We start from the raw sequence: 16958 nt of genomic DNA, 5'->3' as shown, positions 1-16958 counted from the left end.
CAGACTCTCAGAAAAGGGACCGAGTGCTCCTTCCACCGTTTCCTCACAATGGGAACCAGTAGAGGAACAAGTTTGTAGAACATCCAACGGACAGAACATCCAGCAGAGTAACATGAATCCAACAAAAATTTTTATCTCACCCCAGAGATAAAAAAAAAAAAAAACTGTCATCATTTTAGTAGTTATGCTTGTAGCATGTGTGTCTCACAGATGGTTTCAAACAAAACTGGGCTCTTACTATATAGCGTGATTTGTAACCTGCTTTTTTCATTCTACAATATACTGTCTCTGTATGCTGGAAGAATGTTCTACAACATAACTTTACATGTTGCATAGGATTCCATACTGTTGATCATTTAACATTTTGGAGGGTCAGGTTCCTCCAGAAAAATTCATGCACAGGCAGCATTTTACATATAATTTCCGGGGGTTCTCAGGCCCCATAAAACCCATGCAGGAGCCCCCAAGGATCCTAGGGGTTAAAGTCCCAGATACAGACACATCACAGAGCATGTAACCAACACTCGATGGTTAGACACACGGCTGTTTCCAATTCTTCACTGTCATCCTGGGTGATACACCCATGTTTCTGAAACAACACAAACCATGCTGGAGCACGCTGGTGTCTGTCTTTCCGCACTGATGGACCACAGGCCAGGGCGGGACTCAAGGAGGAAGAGGGGAGCTGCAAGCCGGCTGCCCTCACCCCTCCCTGAAGCCATACAATCCAGGAATGAGAGCAGCCAGCTCTCAGCTCTGTGGGGTGATGGGAGCCAGCGCTGGGCAGCTGAGGCCAGGACAGCTGCATAGGACAGCTGCTTGGGCAGAGCTGGGCTTGGGGGTAGGGAAGCAGGCACGAGGCCCAGTCCTGTTCCCACAGGCCCCAAGGGAGGGGAGGTGGGGAGCAGGCCACAGAGCAGAGGGAAGGAGGGCTGAGGGGCAGGCTTCACCCCTTCTTCCTCCTGCAAGGGTAATAAAGGGTAAAACTCACAGTCCTAAGCCTTGTGAACATCCCCTGTCCATAAGCAGGTCCCCTCTGCCTTTTCTGGAAATAATAATCTTCTATCATCCTTGCCAGGGGGAGCTCAGCTTTGACTTTCTATAGCTCCCGGGATAGGGGAGAGGGCTTAAGGGAGTCCAGTTCTCTGACATCTCAATTAGAGATCTGACCCCTTGCTGTGGGTCAGATTTGGGCACAACATAAAACAAAGCTGTCCAGAGAAGGAAAAGGCTGTCTGGGTAGTAATGAGCACCCCATCACGAGTGGCATGGAAGCAAAGTCTGAATAGATCATTTGGGGGGATTCAAGTGCTACATGGGAAGATTTGACTGAATGGCTCTTCCGGTCTACCAGGGTCCAAGGCTTGGGTCTAAGAAGGGTCCCAAGCTGGGACTTGGGAGTCAGGGAAGTCCAGCCTCAGCAATGCCACCTGGGGTCTACTCCACACCCAGAGTGGGGAAAACAAGGACTCTCCTGTGTCAGGAGGGCTAGAGATCGGTGATCCCGGACCCAGGCTGGCCCGAGGGAGCCCTGCAGGGGATGGTCCACATAAAGGAGCATTATTGTTCTCCAGCACAGCGCTTGACAGGCCACAGGCTCTTCGGAAACTTGCGCTGAACAGAACAGCAGCAGAGGAAAGATTCTCACATGGAGCAGGCATGTTTTTCATTCCTACCTGGACCTGTGTGCCTGGCTGGGTCTCCTCCCAGTAAGTGACACGGGACGCCCCGAGTGGTTGACCCAGGCTTGAACCCCAAGCAGTCTACAGAAACGTCACCCTTTTACTGGAAGAACCTCACTAACTACGCTCTAGCGGCGGCCAAGGGCCCGAGTGGTGCGCACTGGGTTTTTGTGCAATTGGAGAAGTAGCAAACGGTCTTTGGCAACTGCTGCTTGCTTCTCGTGGGTACGGGAAAGCAGTTTCTACACGTTCAGCTCCCACATCCTCTGCTCAGGCTGGGCTGCCAGGGCCGCCTCACAGGGTTGGGAGTGCTCAGAAAAGGGAAGTTTGTGGACAAGAGTCAGTTCTGGGCCCAGGGAATGAGGAGGAGTAGCTGCCCTCGAATGGCATCGAGTCCAGGCAGCCACTGGTGTCGGGCATCCCCCTTAATCCTCCTGTGCCCAGCAGGTGAGGGGGAGGCTCAGGGAGGTGAAGTAACCACCCAAGTCACACAGCTCACAAGCAGGGGTGGGCTTGACGGTATAATGGGATCTGTGGGGATGGCTGGGATTCCCAAGTGGGCAAAAGGAAGTGGAGGTGCTAAGTGGGTATCCCCTGATGCTCCAGACTCTGACCAACATTGCTGGTCTCGGACACTCACACAAATTGTACTAGGCATCCGGCAAAGCCCCTTTGGTGTCCTGGGAGCAAACAGAGGCACAGAGGGGTGAAGGAGCTGGCCCCAAATCACCAGCACATTGACCAGCAAGGACAGAACCCAGGCCGCCTCACCCCTTAGGCTGCCCCATCCTCTCCAGGAGGCAGCTGGGATGTTAGAACAGAAGCCAGGCAGCCCCAGGACTGGCAGGCAGTTTGGCCCATCTGGGCAGACCCAGAGGCTACCCGGAATCACTTGGGGGAGAAGAAGGCGCTGGGAACCAGAGCTTGGGGTGGCGGCTCCAGGGCACGTTAGCCAGTATCCAAGGATGCAAAGGCTCTCTTCCCTCCATGTCCAGATTTTCCCCCTCAAAGCACCACGGAGCAGAAGATGGGCAGTTCCAAGGAGGGCAGGGGGTCAGCTCAGGCTGAGAACATGCCCAGGTGGTGCCACGATGGGACCACCTCCCCCACAAAGTTGGATTCAGAGGGCCTGGGACAGGGGGTCGGGGGGCATCTGAGGCTCAGTCTTCTCATACATGAGATGGGAATAAGCACTGCTGTAGGGCAAGGGGTGGCCAGCTGGGTCTCTAAATGAAATCCAACCCGCCACCTATTTTTTTTGTACAACTTGTGAACTAAGAACAGATTTTGCATTTTTAACTAGTTGGGAAAATAAAATAAAAAGATTTTTTGTAGCATGCAAAATTCACACCATAATGGCCCTAAATAAAGTTGCGGGGGCACACAGCCATGCCCCCTGGTTGATGTCCCCAATGCAGGGGACCCAATGAGGTACACACGAGTGTCTGTAAGAGGCAGCAAGGGTCAGGACCGCCTTCAGCTTGAGATCCTGGGGGAAAGCGAGCTGGTGGCAAGAACTGAATGTAAGGAATTGCAGACAAGAGGGAGAAGACAAAGGCCCCCCAGATAAGGGTTCAAACACTGGCTCTGCCAGCACATGGGCACAGGGAAGGGGGACTTCCAGGCCCTCAGGCCCCTCACCTGTAGAGTGAGGGCCCCAACTGAACCCACCGCTATAAACAGATAGTGAGGTCAGTGCTGGCACAGGGGGGCTCAGTGGGCCAGAGCAGGGGCAGGCCTTCATCAGCACTTCTGGAAGGAGTAAGGGGCAAGGATTTCATCTGCCAACAAAACTGAACAAAGGGAATGTCTCCCAGTGTATTGCTTCCACGTATGCACTTTCTGTAAACACTGGGGGGTCTTCCCAGGCTTTCCTGCCAGCTATATGGACCGCCGACAACACAAGGGAACGGCACACGTGCGCATTTTATTGGAAATTTCCAGAACAGCCACTGACAGCTGTCTGAGCAATAGGAAGGCCATACTTACTTGATGTTATACTGTATAGCAGGTAAATCGACCATTTCTAAGCAACTGCAATTGAAATTGACCAAATATATAATTTTACGCCAAATCAATTCATGCAATGAAATTACTGTGCTGATATTTTACTAACTCCTACTCCTTCCTCAAGACTGACTTCAGATATCACCTCCAGGAAACCTCCTACTCCAGCCAGCCTTGTCTCTACCACCGTCAGCCTGTCCCTGCCAACACACATGTTGGTTAGCCACACTCCCTCTCTGCTTCCTGCCAATAGCTTTGGCGACTGGATCAGTTCCCAGAACAGGCTCGGGTGTTCAACTGCCTGGGTACAAATGTGATTCTCTTATCTCCTTGCTGTGTGATCGCAGACCAATGACATAACCTCTCTGAGCCTCACCTTACTCATTTGTAAAAGTAGGAAAATAAAATCCATTTGGAATATTTGTCCAGAGATTAAATTAGATAATGTGGCTAAAATGCCTGGCATGTGGTAGGCTTTCAGTAAATGGAAGTTGCTATTCTAATTCCTGATGCTGTACAGTAATGTTCTACTTATTTGTCCCATCTGCCCTGTGAACTGTGATACTTTGAGAGGAAAGACTATGTATTATTTATGAGAACAAAGTGGGCCCCCAGCAAATGTTACCTAATGAAAGATGGGATGGGTGGCTGGATGGAGCAATGGATGGGGATATGGGGGATGGAGGGATAACTAGATGGAGGGATGATGGGTAGATTGATGGAGGAATGCAGGAATGAGTGGATGGGGAATGAAGAGATAGAGGAATGGAAGGATGGCTGGCTGGCTGGCTGCCTGGATGGATGGATAGTTGGATGGAGGGATGGAGGGATGGAGGAATGAATAGATGGGGAATGAAAAGATAGAGCAAAAGAAGGATGGAACAATGGCTAGATTGAAGAATGGGTGGACATGAGCATGAAGAGATGGAGGGATAGAGGGATGGATCTATGGAGCGATGGCTGGATGGTAGGATGATGGAAAGATGGATGGAGGGTTGGAGGAATGAGGAGATGGGGAGTTAAGAGATAGAGGAATAGAAGGATGGAGCAATGGCTAGTTGGAGGGATGGTAAACAGGAGAATGGAGAGATGGAGGAGAGATGGAGAGATGGGGAGATGGAAAGATGGAGGAGTGAAGGGAAGAGACACTTCCATGTAAAACACCAGAACTTTCAAGTGCTCAGCCACCTGAAAGGAGACTGATACCCTCTGCCCCTGAGTCAGCTGAGACTCTATTTTCAGGCCTCTTCTGTCCTCACCCAAGGGGTGGGGTGGGGGTTTTGTGGGGTGAGCACCCTCAGAGCCAGCCCTAACTGCCAGGACCCATTGCCAAGGCTCCTTCACCTTCCTCGAAGACCCTGAGTATAGGAAGTGGGCCTGGGGAAGAGCTGGTGTCTTCAAGAGAACCCCTTGTCTGTGTCGGGGCCTGTGAATTTGCACCTGTAGGGTAGGAGGCTTGGGAGGATGGGGTAGCAGCCCTCCAGCCTGATCCTAGAACTTGCGTGTCCTAAACAGTGTGGGGGGGAAAAGAGTTATGTGATGCCGTGGCACCTGCAGGCCCAAAGTGGGGAGGTGCAGGCTCAGTCCCTGCTCTAGCAGAGCACGGGGTTCGAGGCACAGCACGGTGACTGCCCGCCCTGGGCCTGCCGCCTCACCTGTTCAACGACGGGCTGGGACAGGAGCAGTGGTTTCGGGTGTGGCTCCTCAGTACGAGTCCTAGAAGACGCGCTGTTAAGAACAGAAGGTATTGCTGTTACCCAGTCGGTGGAGTGCCACTTCTCCCCAGGAGCCACCGGCACATCAGCCTATTAACATCTCCAGAATGCTCGGCAGCAAGCACTGCTGAACTCAAACGATTTTTACACTTAATAGCCCTCAATACCACATGGAGCACCTCTTAGGAAATGCCAAACCAGAAGCTCTCAAGGATACCTTGGGGGCTGGTGCTAAGGATTCTAAGAGCTGCAGGGTTGCAGATGGGGGAGGGGCTGGGGATGCCCCTGCGCGACCCCCCTGCTGGCCCAGACCAAACACCTGAAAGCCACACTCACCCATGCTCCCTCTCATCCCACAGCCCAAAACTGTGTCCTCTAGTCCAGTGCTTTGCCGGGGCCCCAAATCCCACTTCCCACCTGGACCAGGGCAGCTCCCTGAGGGTCCCAAGTTCCACTCCTATCCTCCCCAATCCCTTATTCACACGGCAAGGGGTTTGAAAATTGTAAACCAGACCTTGTCGCTCCCCTGCCTACAACCCTGTAACCGTGATGTAGCCGACATGGTCCCTATAAAATCCAGGCTCCTATGGAGCCGGCGGGGCCTTGCCTGGTTTGTCCGCTGCTCCTCTGTCCTCAGCACTTCCCCCTCCCATACACACACGCATTCCTAAGGCTACTCTCTTCTCTTGCTGATCTCTTCTCTTGCTTCTCAGCTCAGTGTTCCCCCCAAAGCCCTCCGCTGGCTCCTCCTCCTCCCATGGGCCAAGTTCCCTCCTCCCAGAGGCCTCCCCTGAACACCTGATCCACACGGCAGGCCTCGCTTCCAGCTGCACAGTAGAATCAAAACATGCCAACATCCAGGCCCTTGACTCTGCCCAGACCAAGTCACCAGAATCTCGGGGTGGGGGTGAGGGGTACAGGTGGAGGGAGCAAGGGAGGCTCGCTGCCCACTGTAAGGAACAGCATCCTTGACACCGGGGCCTGTCACATGGCCCACTCACTGCGATTAGCTTACGGGTTCTCGAGTGTGTCTAGAGCCCCCGTTAGAACACGGCTCCTCCAGGGGACGGCCATTCACATTCACCACAATCCCCGAGCCCCAAGCAGTTCCAAGCATGGGCTAAGCACACCGTATGTATTTGCGGAAAGAAGGAAAAGGAAGTGGGTGTCTGGGGAGGTCAGGAAAGATTGCTTAGAGGTGATGGGACAAACCAACCTTGATCCAGTAACTGGAGATTTCCAGTCTCTAAAAATGACATTGTTGGTTTATGGGAAGGGGTGGTTGCTTACTCCCAAGAATGGATTTTAATCTCCTCTAGAAAAGAGGTGGAAGCTGGTGGAAGCTGTGAACTCTCTCTAGATGCACATGCCTTTGTCAGGTTTCAGGGGGTCACAAACCCTAGAAAGCCAAGAGGTTCCTAATTCCCTCATCCCCCAGTTGCCTTAGAGCAGCCGCTGATCTCCTATCTCGGCTATAGGTCAGGATTACCCTGGGGGCTGTACAACTTGCTCATGCCTGGGCCCCCTTCCCTGGGATCTTGATTAAATTGGTCTGGGGTACGGACCAGGCATTGGGATCTTTTAAGTTTTCCAGAGGATTCTAATGTGTTGAGACCCACTGCCACAAGCCCAGTCTCCAGCACGGCCTGGTCCCTCTGCTCAGAGGGAGATGTAGGTGGGCTTGAGGGAATCTCCCATGAAGCTCCCTGCACCTCTGCTCCAACTCCAACTTCCTGGAGGCTCACGCCCTCTGGGGTCATTTATTCCGGGGAGCAATATCCACTCTGCAGAAGACCTTCCAAATCACTGCGTTTCTCAGAGGGGATGGCGAGAGCAAGAGCCTCCAAGTCACACCGAAAGATCAAGCCTAAGCACACAGTGGTGGACTTGGACGGGCCCAGTGCACCTGCTGCCCTGCCCTGGCTCACCAGGCCTTCCTTCTGCACATGCAGGTACAGGAAAGTCACACTGCAACCTTGGGTTCCCCTACCCCCACCTCCACCCCAACCCTCCCGGAGCTGCTGCAAAGCAGCCACATAACCTGGGGAAACACTGTGGCGCTGCCCCTTTCTCAGCAGATGGAAAACTAAACCCACCCACCACACACAGGTAGGAAGAGGAACCACAATCCAGCCAGTACCTAGTAGGGCTCAGTCCATGCTGGTCACCCTGGCCGCTCCTCCCACTCTCCCTGCCTGAGGATGCCAAACCTGCCACATCTTACCAGCTGTGTGGCTTCGAGGAATCGCTTCATCACTGTGCCTCAGCTTCCCCACCTGTCAGATGGACTTACTAATGAACTATGGCAGGGCTTATATGAACTAGCATCTGCCAAGGGCCTGACACCCAGGAAGTGTCAAATAAATGCGACCAATAATGACAATTACTATCCAGAAGTTAGTTGTTGATTTCCCGACCAACAGTCCAAAGCCCTCTGAGGGGCTTGATTAGGCCTCCAAATGTATGCATGGCCTGGAGGCCTCCATGCCAGAGGGTGGCGGCTGCTGGTGACGGCTACTGGTCCCCTGCAAGAGGGTGAGGGTTAAGCAGGGCAGGCCTGGGCCACAGGGTGGGGATTGAACAGGGCAGGGCTGGGCGACCTAAGGAACAGGGCCTCTGTCCTGCGCATGGGCAGAGCCTCTGTCTCTGAGCCTCTGGCTATGCCTCAGGGGCCTGCCAGAGGCCTAGAGGTCTAGCCAGTTTGGTGAGTCGACAACTGATCGCACCACGTGAGCTCAGTCGCCTGCTGGGGCAGAAGGTAGAATGAGAAAGCCTGGCCTGGCTGCTCTGTTCTGGAAGCCCGCCTACCTGTGGGCTCTCCACCTGCAAGCTAGTCCTCAGCCACTCAGCTCTCCAGTTCTCTGGACTTTGTCCTGATCACCCATAAAAAAGAGGCTGGCCACAGGTGGCTGTGTTTGTTTTCATGTGTAACAGGTGATATGTTTCCTGAAACCTCAGCTAGCTCCAGGGGCTGGCTTTTTGACCTCTTCACTATCGTATTTTTCATTCTCTGCTCTTACCTTTTGTTGTTGTTGTTGTTGTTAAAACAGAAAAGAAAAAGTAAAAAGCTGTTTCTCTGGGCAGCAGGAAAATCATGAGGCCACCGAACATGATTAGGCTCACGTTTCCCTCCTAAGACCTAGGTCTGAATCCCAGCTCTGCTTCCTATTAGCTGTGTGACCTTGAGCCACTGAATCTCCCTGAGCTCCCACGTCTCATCTCTTACCTGAGGGTAAAAATCTCACCACCTCTGCCAACCGGGGTCAGAAGACACTCACTCCTCCCAGGAATCACAGGATTGTGAAGCCCCAAGCCCTCCTGTTAGTCTTACAGCTGCAGACTCTGAGGCCCAGTGAGACTCCAAGGCTCCTACCACACGACCCCACAGGCCGGGGTGACAGGCTCTGGTTCTCTTGAGGACCTTAACACCTGGAGCTGGGGTGGACTTCTGGCATTTGAGGGAAAAAGGCCAGGGGTACCACAGGAATGTAGACAGCAGCCACCCCTGGCCAGACTGTGGCAGAGGAGTTTGCATCATACCATTCCCACTGTCTGATTTATTCTCTATAATATCCCCTACCCCGAGATATTGTTATTCCCACTTAACAGATAAAGAAACTGAGACTCAGAGGTTCACTGACTTGTCTAAGGCCACGAGCCCAGAAGGCCATGAAGAAGAGGCCACTGGCACAGAGGGTGCAGCATCAGGAAGAGCAGACACTTTAAGCCTTCCAGCCTCCCTACCTGGCACCACACAGCCAAAGACTCAAATTGAGGCTGAGCCATAGCCCCTGACTTCTCCCTCCCCACAGCTCCCTTTCTGGACTGTTTTTGGCCTTCTTTGCAGGCTATTTGGGCCCCAGGCAGACCCTGCTCCCTCCCAACATTGGTTCTAGGGCTTACACACTCTGATCCACAACACTAGAAGGATGCTTTTGACATCACTTACTTCATCCCCATTTCTCAGACAAAGAGACTGAGGTCCAGGGAGGACCATGAGCCCCCATCCATCCGGGGAATGTACATGCTTAGTATGTTTGGTGGGGGCAGGGAGGGAATTGTTTAGAGCCAGCAGGGCTCCCCAACCTGTTTCACGTGTAGACAAGTAGACATATTTGTTTGGTACCCTGAGGTAGACAGACAGAACCACACCTGGTCCAAGGTGACCAGCCCAGGCCTCTGTTCCCAAGGGCTGAGAAGATAACCAACCATCCTAACGCACTGGGTACATTCAGCATTATTGTTTGGGAAACCCTAAGTTAGAGGGACATTTAGAACTAGCTGAGAGGCTGTCCAGGAGCCCCAGATTTGAGGGGCTCTAGCAGGAAGACCTGAATTCCCAGACAGGCCTTCAGAATTTAGCCCCTTCCCCAGCCCCATGGCAGGGGAGAGAATGATGAACCAGGTCATCGTATGGCCTCTGGATTGAGAGACACCTCAGTGCCAAGCCCTATCTCACTGAGCTGTGTGACTTTTGGCAAGTTGCCCACCAACCCTGAGCCTCGGTGTCTTCATCTGTAAAATGGGCACATCAAGGCTTGGCCAGGAAGGAGGAATCAGCTTGCCAAGCCTTCAGAGGGAAGCATACAGAGACAGGAGACTGTGGGAAGGGTCAGGCAAAATGATGCCCGTCCTCCCGTGGCAGGAGGAGAGTGTGCATGAAGACCATCCCTTGAGATGCAGGACACAGAGCTTCCTGCAAACTGCCCCAGGTAGGTTGTTGTCCCCAAGATCATGAAACAGATGTCAGGCAGAGGGGGACAGATGAATGACATGACCGCCTATGGAAGCAACCCCACATGAGCGATGCTTCGTTAACCTTGCCTTGTTCAGGCCCACCCCAGTCTGAGGTGGAGAGAGGGGCCTCATCGTCCCTGCTTTACAAGTGGGACCTCCGGGGCTCAGGAAGGTGGTGGCACTGGGCCTTGTCACAGGACAGATGGTGGCCCAGCTGAGCCTGTGTTCCTCTGGACCCTCTGACTCTGGAATCCAGTGTCCTGCCCACTTTGTGATACTGCTCCCTACCACCGAGCATCCTCACTCAGGTCACTGGAGCCGGGCGTTAGAGGGGCCGTTCCTGGGGTCCTGAGCTCACGGAATCAGAGCAACCAGGGACAGGGACAGGCATCTGCAGGCTTCACACACAAGCGTTTCAGAACCCGCACCCCACACTAGCCAGCGGTGACGGCAGTGGGTGCAGAGAGGCAGGCTGAAACACCAGGACACGCACCCGGGCCTGACCAGCACAGGCGACCTGAAAGAGGACAGCATGCCTCCTCTAGGATGGCCCATGGGTCAGAAGGCCTGAGGGGCTGCCCTCCCAGGGGCTCCCAAGTGGCCACTGCCACTCAGGGTTCCCACCCCGAGCCATGCCCACGACAATGCGTGGAATCCAACACAATAACTTTCAAGAGCACCCAGCCTCCAGCTCTCCCTCTGAGACACAAGACATGCACCTCAGAACATAGTCTTGGGTCCTGAATAACAAAACCTGACATTTCTGCAGTTACTACTTGCCAGAGATTGTGCTAAGTGCTTCGCGTGGCTCTGCTCATCCTTGCCTCATCCTGGCCGGATGAGGTGACTACTGCTGTGAACCCCAGTTTATGGGTGAAGAAAGTGAGGTGTGGGGTGGGAAAGGGACTTGCCCAAGGTCACACAGACCATAGAGCTCGGACTTGAACCCCACCAGTTCGACGCTCTGCCGTCACGCTACACAGCCTGCAGAAACACATTTATAAATGATAGGAAACTAAAATAGCCTCGCCAAGGCCCAACCCAAGTTCATTGGGCTTCACAGCCCAGCCTCCAAACCCAACCAACTGAAGATACTCTGGAACCTCACTAGGCACCAGAGAGCAGCTCTCACAGCCATCGCAGAGCCCTGCGGCAGGTGGCTAACAAAGGGTTAAGCCCTGGGCCAGGGCTGGGGTTCATACGGGACTGAGGCTGGGTGATAAGTGTGGGCCCCCAGGAGCCAACTAGGGAGAAGGAAGGGGACTCTAGTCAGGGACCCCGCATGGCATCAGGCAGGCTCTTCAGTCACAGCATCCTCTCCCTAGGTACTGGGTTCAGGAGGAAAGAGAAAGGGCAGCCGAGATGCCACCTCCTCCAAACAGCCTTCCCAGGAGACTCTCCTGCACAGACTCTCTCAGAGCACTGTCTGGTGGCCCTAATCTCCTCCACACAGGTAGGTAGGGTGGGCATCAGACAGATGTGCGGCTAATAGTACTGCCTCCTGAGGCTACAGTTCTTAGCCCCACTAGGCCTGAGAGCCATTTTGGCTCTAGGGGTATCTGATGGGAAGAGAGAGGGACAGAGTCAGAGTCAAAGAGGGTGGATGACTGAGACACAGTACAGGAAATCGTTGCACGCATGGGTATGGGGACTCTCTCTCTCGTGGGTCCTTAGGTGAAAACACAGAAAAGATGGGGCCAAGGGTAGAGGACAGGAGCGAGTGTTTAATTCCAAGAGCAGGGGGAGGGGGATCTTCCTGGCGGAGACCCAGCTAAAGCAGCTCAGCCCAGGTGAGAAGGAAAGGGCAGGGCTCTCTGGGGTCTCACACTCTCTCCTTCTGTCCACCCCTCCCCACCTGCCTCTTCCCTTCTGTAGACGCCCTGTCTCTGCTGGTGGCATCTTCTGAGCCTTGCCCCCGTCTCTCCCTGTGTCCAAGACCAGCTCTCAAGTCTCCTCTGCTTGCATCTTGAGAGCTTCTGACATGTGGCATGTCCAGGGCAACCTCACCAGCACACGGGCCCCAGGTTCCAGGCTCGCCAGGCCTTCCCTGGGGCAGGCTCCCAGCTTCAGGGAGGTGTGGCCTGGAGAAGTCCATATCCACAGTGGGCTGTAGGCTTCCAGGGCCTCCGAGGCTGGCAGGAAGGGCAGTCCTCCCGTACAGCAAGTAGAGCCCAAGTCCTAGGTTCCCAGGCAGGGCGAGGGCCATTTAACCAGCCCAGACAGCTGACGTCTGGGGCACAGCCTGTCAGGGGTCCACATCCATGGAGCGAGGGCCCTGGGGCTGTCAGGTCCTCTGGGATCGCCCAGGAGCAGAGCCTGGGCAGACTCAGCCAGGGTGGCCTTGGTCCTTGGCACCCCAAGAGAGATGTTCTGGCTTCAGAGGTACTTGGAGGGTAGACTGAGGTGGGGGGTGTGGTTGGGCAGGGGGAGAGAGGCAAGAGAGGGCAGAGACCCAGAGGTAAGGAAAGAGAGACAGAGAATGAGTGGGTGGGAGTGGGTGGGGGGAGAAAGAGACAGACCCTGGGCGAAGGGAGCCCCCTGCGCAGCCACATCTCCAACCCACAGACCTCAGGCCCTCTGGGGTCTGTGCAGGAAGCCCCCGGAGAAACCTCAGGCAAAACCCACCCAGGAAGGCAGGCCGCCCGGGTAGCCAGCCCAGCTCCGCCTCCCCCCTGCTCACCCCTCACCATCTATGGCCAAGAGCCCGCCTCCCTGTGGCCTCCCTGAGAGGCTCACACCCTGCGTTCTTGCCCACAGTGTCCCCCAGCAGCCATCAACAACGGCCCATCCCCTCCCCTGCACATTCTCCTCAGCCTTGGCCTCCCCCCCATTCTGGGAGTGCCAGGCAGAGCTAGGGACATAACCTGCCCCCCTGAGACTCCCCTTCCCCAGCAGGCTGGGCCTGTATCACGGGAAGGGGTTCTGGAGCCACTCACAGACCCCTCAGATGCCGAAGCAGCTGGACTTGACCTCAGCCCACAGTGGCTCAGCCCCAGTCCTGATCAGCCAGGTCCCAAACAGCCCCATGGAGTTCCCTAACCTGAGCCCTCAGAGCCCTGGGGGGCTGAGAGGGTGGGGAGAACAAAGGGACAGAGCCCAACTCACTCTACCCTGTACTCATGGCCCTTCCCGAAACTTTAGTTTCCATCTCTGCGAACAGGGCAGGCCCTGTGCCCGCAGCACCCCAATCTCCGGGGGCGGGAACCCAGGACCCTTCACCCTGGAGACCTAGGCTCTGCTACTTCCACCTCCTCTCAACCTGCTTCCCACTCCCAGTTGCAGGGGACATGCCTCTGCAAGGCAAAATTCAGCCAAGACTGTGAGCAGGGCTGAGAGGTGGGGATCGGGGGTGGGTGGAAAGGCCATGAGTCCCAGCAGTGGGCCTCGGCACGCCCCCTGCCCTCTCTGGGAGATGATGGCCAGTTCATTCCCATCTTACAGGGAGGTGGAGGGTCTGAGGAATAAAAATGGTAGAGCACCACAAAGGGAAGCGTGTGATTATTATCACTGCAAGAAGGTTCTGGGCCATAGGGTACTAGGAGGAGGGGTGGACAGACATGGAAAGGGAAGGTGTTTGACACTACAGGAAAGGGTCTGTGTCCTCAGAGGGCCCCAGGGGCCAAGCATTCCAAGAGTTCTCAACATGGGGACCTGTAGTGACACCACCACCACCCTCAGGCCCAGCCCCTCAGACATGCTGCTCCCCGCCAGACGACCGACCCAGCACACCAGGACCAGAGCCAAGAACTCAACAGCCTGGTGAGCCCCCGGGGTGACCAGAGGGAGAGGGAACTGTTTGCATGGCATTAGGAAGACAGACGTACAAATGAACCCTGGCAGGCTAGAGAGGCTCCTGGGAGGCTGCACTCAGGGCTTCAGGTCACCTGCATTCCCACCCCGACCCTGCCAGGAAGCCTCCAGTGTGATCCTGAGAACACAGAAGGTAGGAGTATCTCGCTTCTACAGGTCGGGAAACTGAGGCTCAGGGGGGTCCTGTGCCCGGGGTCACAACTTGGACCTAGCAGAGCCTGATTAAACATATCTGTTTGCAGCTGATTCTGTCCCTCTCCCCAATCTGTCCCCCTTTATCAGCCTCGCACACCCTCTAGGCTAGAGGAGATACAGCTCAGGCCTCAGACCAAGGCCCAACCAGACACCTGCTCTAGGGTGTTAGGTGGGCGGAGGCGGAATGAAGCCTGAGCCGATTGCAGGGGAGGGAGGGATAGGCATTTCCTGAGCGCCTCGAACCCACCAGACATCAGTGGTAGGTGTTTTGCACACTTTATCACATGCAAGCCTCACAAGCGGTCAGGGAGGAAAAGTAGCTTTCTTATTTTTAGGAGACGGAAGCCAGAGGTTCAGAGACGATAGGGGGACTTGCTCGAGGTCACAAAGTATGAGAGCCATGAGTCTGAGGTCGACCCTGAAGGTGAGGTCAGCCATCCCCGGTCCACACAGACTCAGCACCCTGAGCCCTGCCAGTCAGGTGTACCCGGGGTGGGGGGGGGGGGGGGCGGGCTCAGACCCACAGCAGCCGCAGCCCTGCCCTCATGGCCTGGGTGGGGAATGAACTAACCCGGTTAACTAGCTCACCCGCTGGACAGACCCGAGACAGCTGAGTCCGCTTGGCCAGCACACCACAGCTGGCCCCAGGGAAGAAGGTGGTCAGAACCGGGCCTGGAAAAATGAGGAAGACTCAAGTCAGGGGACAGAGGAGGGGGTGAGGGTGTTCAGACAGAGCTGTGAGGTCCAGGCACCCCAGGCTGGGAGTCTGGAAAATTCTACAGGAGTACAGGGGGGCAGGGCAGGCACATTCTTCTCCACCCCCACCCCCCGCCCCGCCACCAGGGGCTGATGTAGGAGGGCAGCTGGTCTGGACCCCACCTCCTTGGGCATTAGGGGCTCACCATCAGGGACCCCAAATGCCCAGGCAGGAGTCAGTACCAGGGATGGCCTGAGCCACCCTGTCTTCCCTTCACAGGTTCCTGGCCCAGCACGAGGATCCCAGTCCAGTCCTTTCCTGGAGCCCCTCGCAACCAAAACCCACCAGCCCAACTAAAGAGCCCTGGGATCTCCAGTGCAGAGGCTGAGAACAGAGAGGAGGCCAGAGTTCTCCCTCCTTGCTGAGGAGGCAGCTTGGGGTGATGGGCCAGGCTCAGGAAGGGGAGCAAAGGCAATAAGGCAATAAGGGTTCACCCCCTTAGCTGTGGGATCCTGGGCATGTCACCCACAGCCTGTCATTATCTGTAAAATGGGCTCAGAAATAATACCCTTGCTGCCTATTTTATGAGGTGTGGGGAGGCCGGCGGGAATAGGTACGTGAGAAAGTGTCCACGGCTAAAAGCTATAAAGCATAAGGTATCATTAGCAGAAATGAGAACTCTGACACCCCAAGGAAGGGAGTGACCTTCCCAAGGTCACACAGCCGAGATGGTAGCTGAGCACCATTTGGACAGGGTCTCCTGCCGGCTAAGCCAGGGCCCTCCCACAGCAAGTGCTCCCTCAGGCTGACCCTCTTTTTTATTTTTTATTTAATTTTTTTCCGGCTGACCCTCTTAGTGGGTAGTGGGTAGAGCATGGGTTTCCTCCCCATCCTCCAAGTCCCAGCTCCTTTGGTCCAGGATCCACTGCCACTCTAGACCACGGAGTTGGGGAATGGAAGGCCAGCTCTGCACCTTCAGTTGTGGCCCTGGGCGAGCTGCTACAGCCCTGGGACCTCCATTTCCTCACCTGTAAAATGGGCCTGGAGGGAGGGGGACTGACACCATGGCAGCAAGGAGGGCAGGGCCTGGCACGGATGAGATGCCCCACAGATGAGGGTTCTCCCACTTCCTCTGCTGTACCTGCCAGGTGGCAGCCACGGCTTAGGCACATTTCCGAGGCTTCCCAGAAAAATGCCCAGAACAATAACTGGGAACATGAACTGACTGGAGAACACTGGATCTTAGAGGGTCACGTTACTGAACGACTTGTGGGCGGGGTGGGGGGTGGAAGGGTGTGAGTGGGAATAAGAAGTAGAGCAAGACCCTGGCTCAGAGACAGTGTGGGGGAAGCTGCCTTCCCAGCCCCCTCACTGGACCTGCATGAGGGAAGCCCAGAGTGTGTGACACAGTTCAGGGGGTGGTGGTGGTGGGTGGGTGGGTATTGAGGGGAAGAAGGGAGGAGGTGACAAGGGTGGGGTTCCTGTATCAGTACCCCTGACAGCTTTCAGGGCTGCCTTGGACATATTAGCTTGCCTGTCAGAGCTTCAGTTTTCCTTTCTGTAAAATGGGGATGGTGATAAACATCTTATCCTCTTGTACATAAATAATATAACAGCACATACTGGAAAAGGTGATGAGGTGGAGGCAGGCGGAAGGTGAGTTTAGGCCTCATGCAAGCCTTTACTCAACAGGACAGGGTTCCTACTGTCAGCAGCACCAGGAGCTGAGATTCACCACACAGCCTCCCCTGCCCCCATTCCACTACTGCATTGGTTCTCAAATCATCGTTCCCAGATCAGCAGCAACAGCATCTCCTAGAAACCTGTTAGCAATGCACGTTCCCGGGCTGCACCCCAGACCAATGGAATCAGAAACTCTGGGGGTATGATCTGTGCTTTAACAAACTCTCCGGGAGACTCTGACACCTCCAGGATCCACCTCCTGCTCCAGAGAAACTTCCTCCCACGGACTCATCTCCCCATTCCCTGGCTCCCAGAAGGCTGTTGGGAAGGAGTCACCATGGAGAAAGGTCATTAAATAGTAAAGAGATCCTATAATTAGTTAATGACACCACAGGCTCCTGGAAGGGAGACAGAAGGAGGGTCAAAAGTCCT

At 55.1% G+C, this 16958-nt stretch overlaps 1 protein-coding gene across 9 annotated transcripts in view; it reads right to left on the bottom strand.

Annotated features, from left to right (window-relative positions):
• CD82 (CD82 molecule) overlaps positions 1-16958 on the bottom strand; it is a 52709-nt gene that overhangs the window by 25104 nt on the left and 10647 nt on the right. For 2 of the 9 annotated variants that reach the window (XM_077862972.1, XM_077862980.1), the window contains exon 2: positions 14735-14818. The exons of 1 other annotated variant lie outside the window; for it this stretch is intronic. In XM_077862972.1, coding sequence (XP_077719098.1) covers positions 14735-14818 — 84 coding nt within the window. Of the gene's footprint in view, positions 1-5344; positions 5418-14717; positions 14819-15871; positions 15985-16958 lie in introns of those variants that run through there. 6 more of the 9 variants (XM_077862973.1, XM_077862977.1, XM_077862971.1 and 3 more) reach the window with 5 other exon arrangements.

The sequence above is a fragment of the Canis aureus genome, chromosome 21, assembly GCF_053574225.1.
Source record: "Canis aureus isolate CA01 chromosome 21, VMU_Caureus_v.1.0, whole genome shotgun sequence".
Classification (NCBI taxonomy): Eukaryota; Metazoa; Chordata; class Mammalia; order Carnivora; family Canidae; genus Canis; species Canis aureus.
The sequence above is the reverse complement of the archived record's forward strand: the minus strand, read 5'-3'. Positions and strand labels throughout refer to the sequence as shown.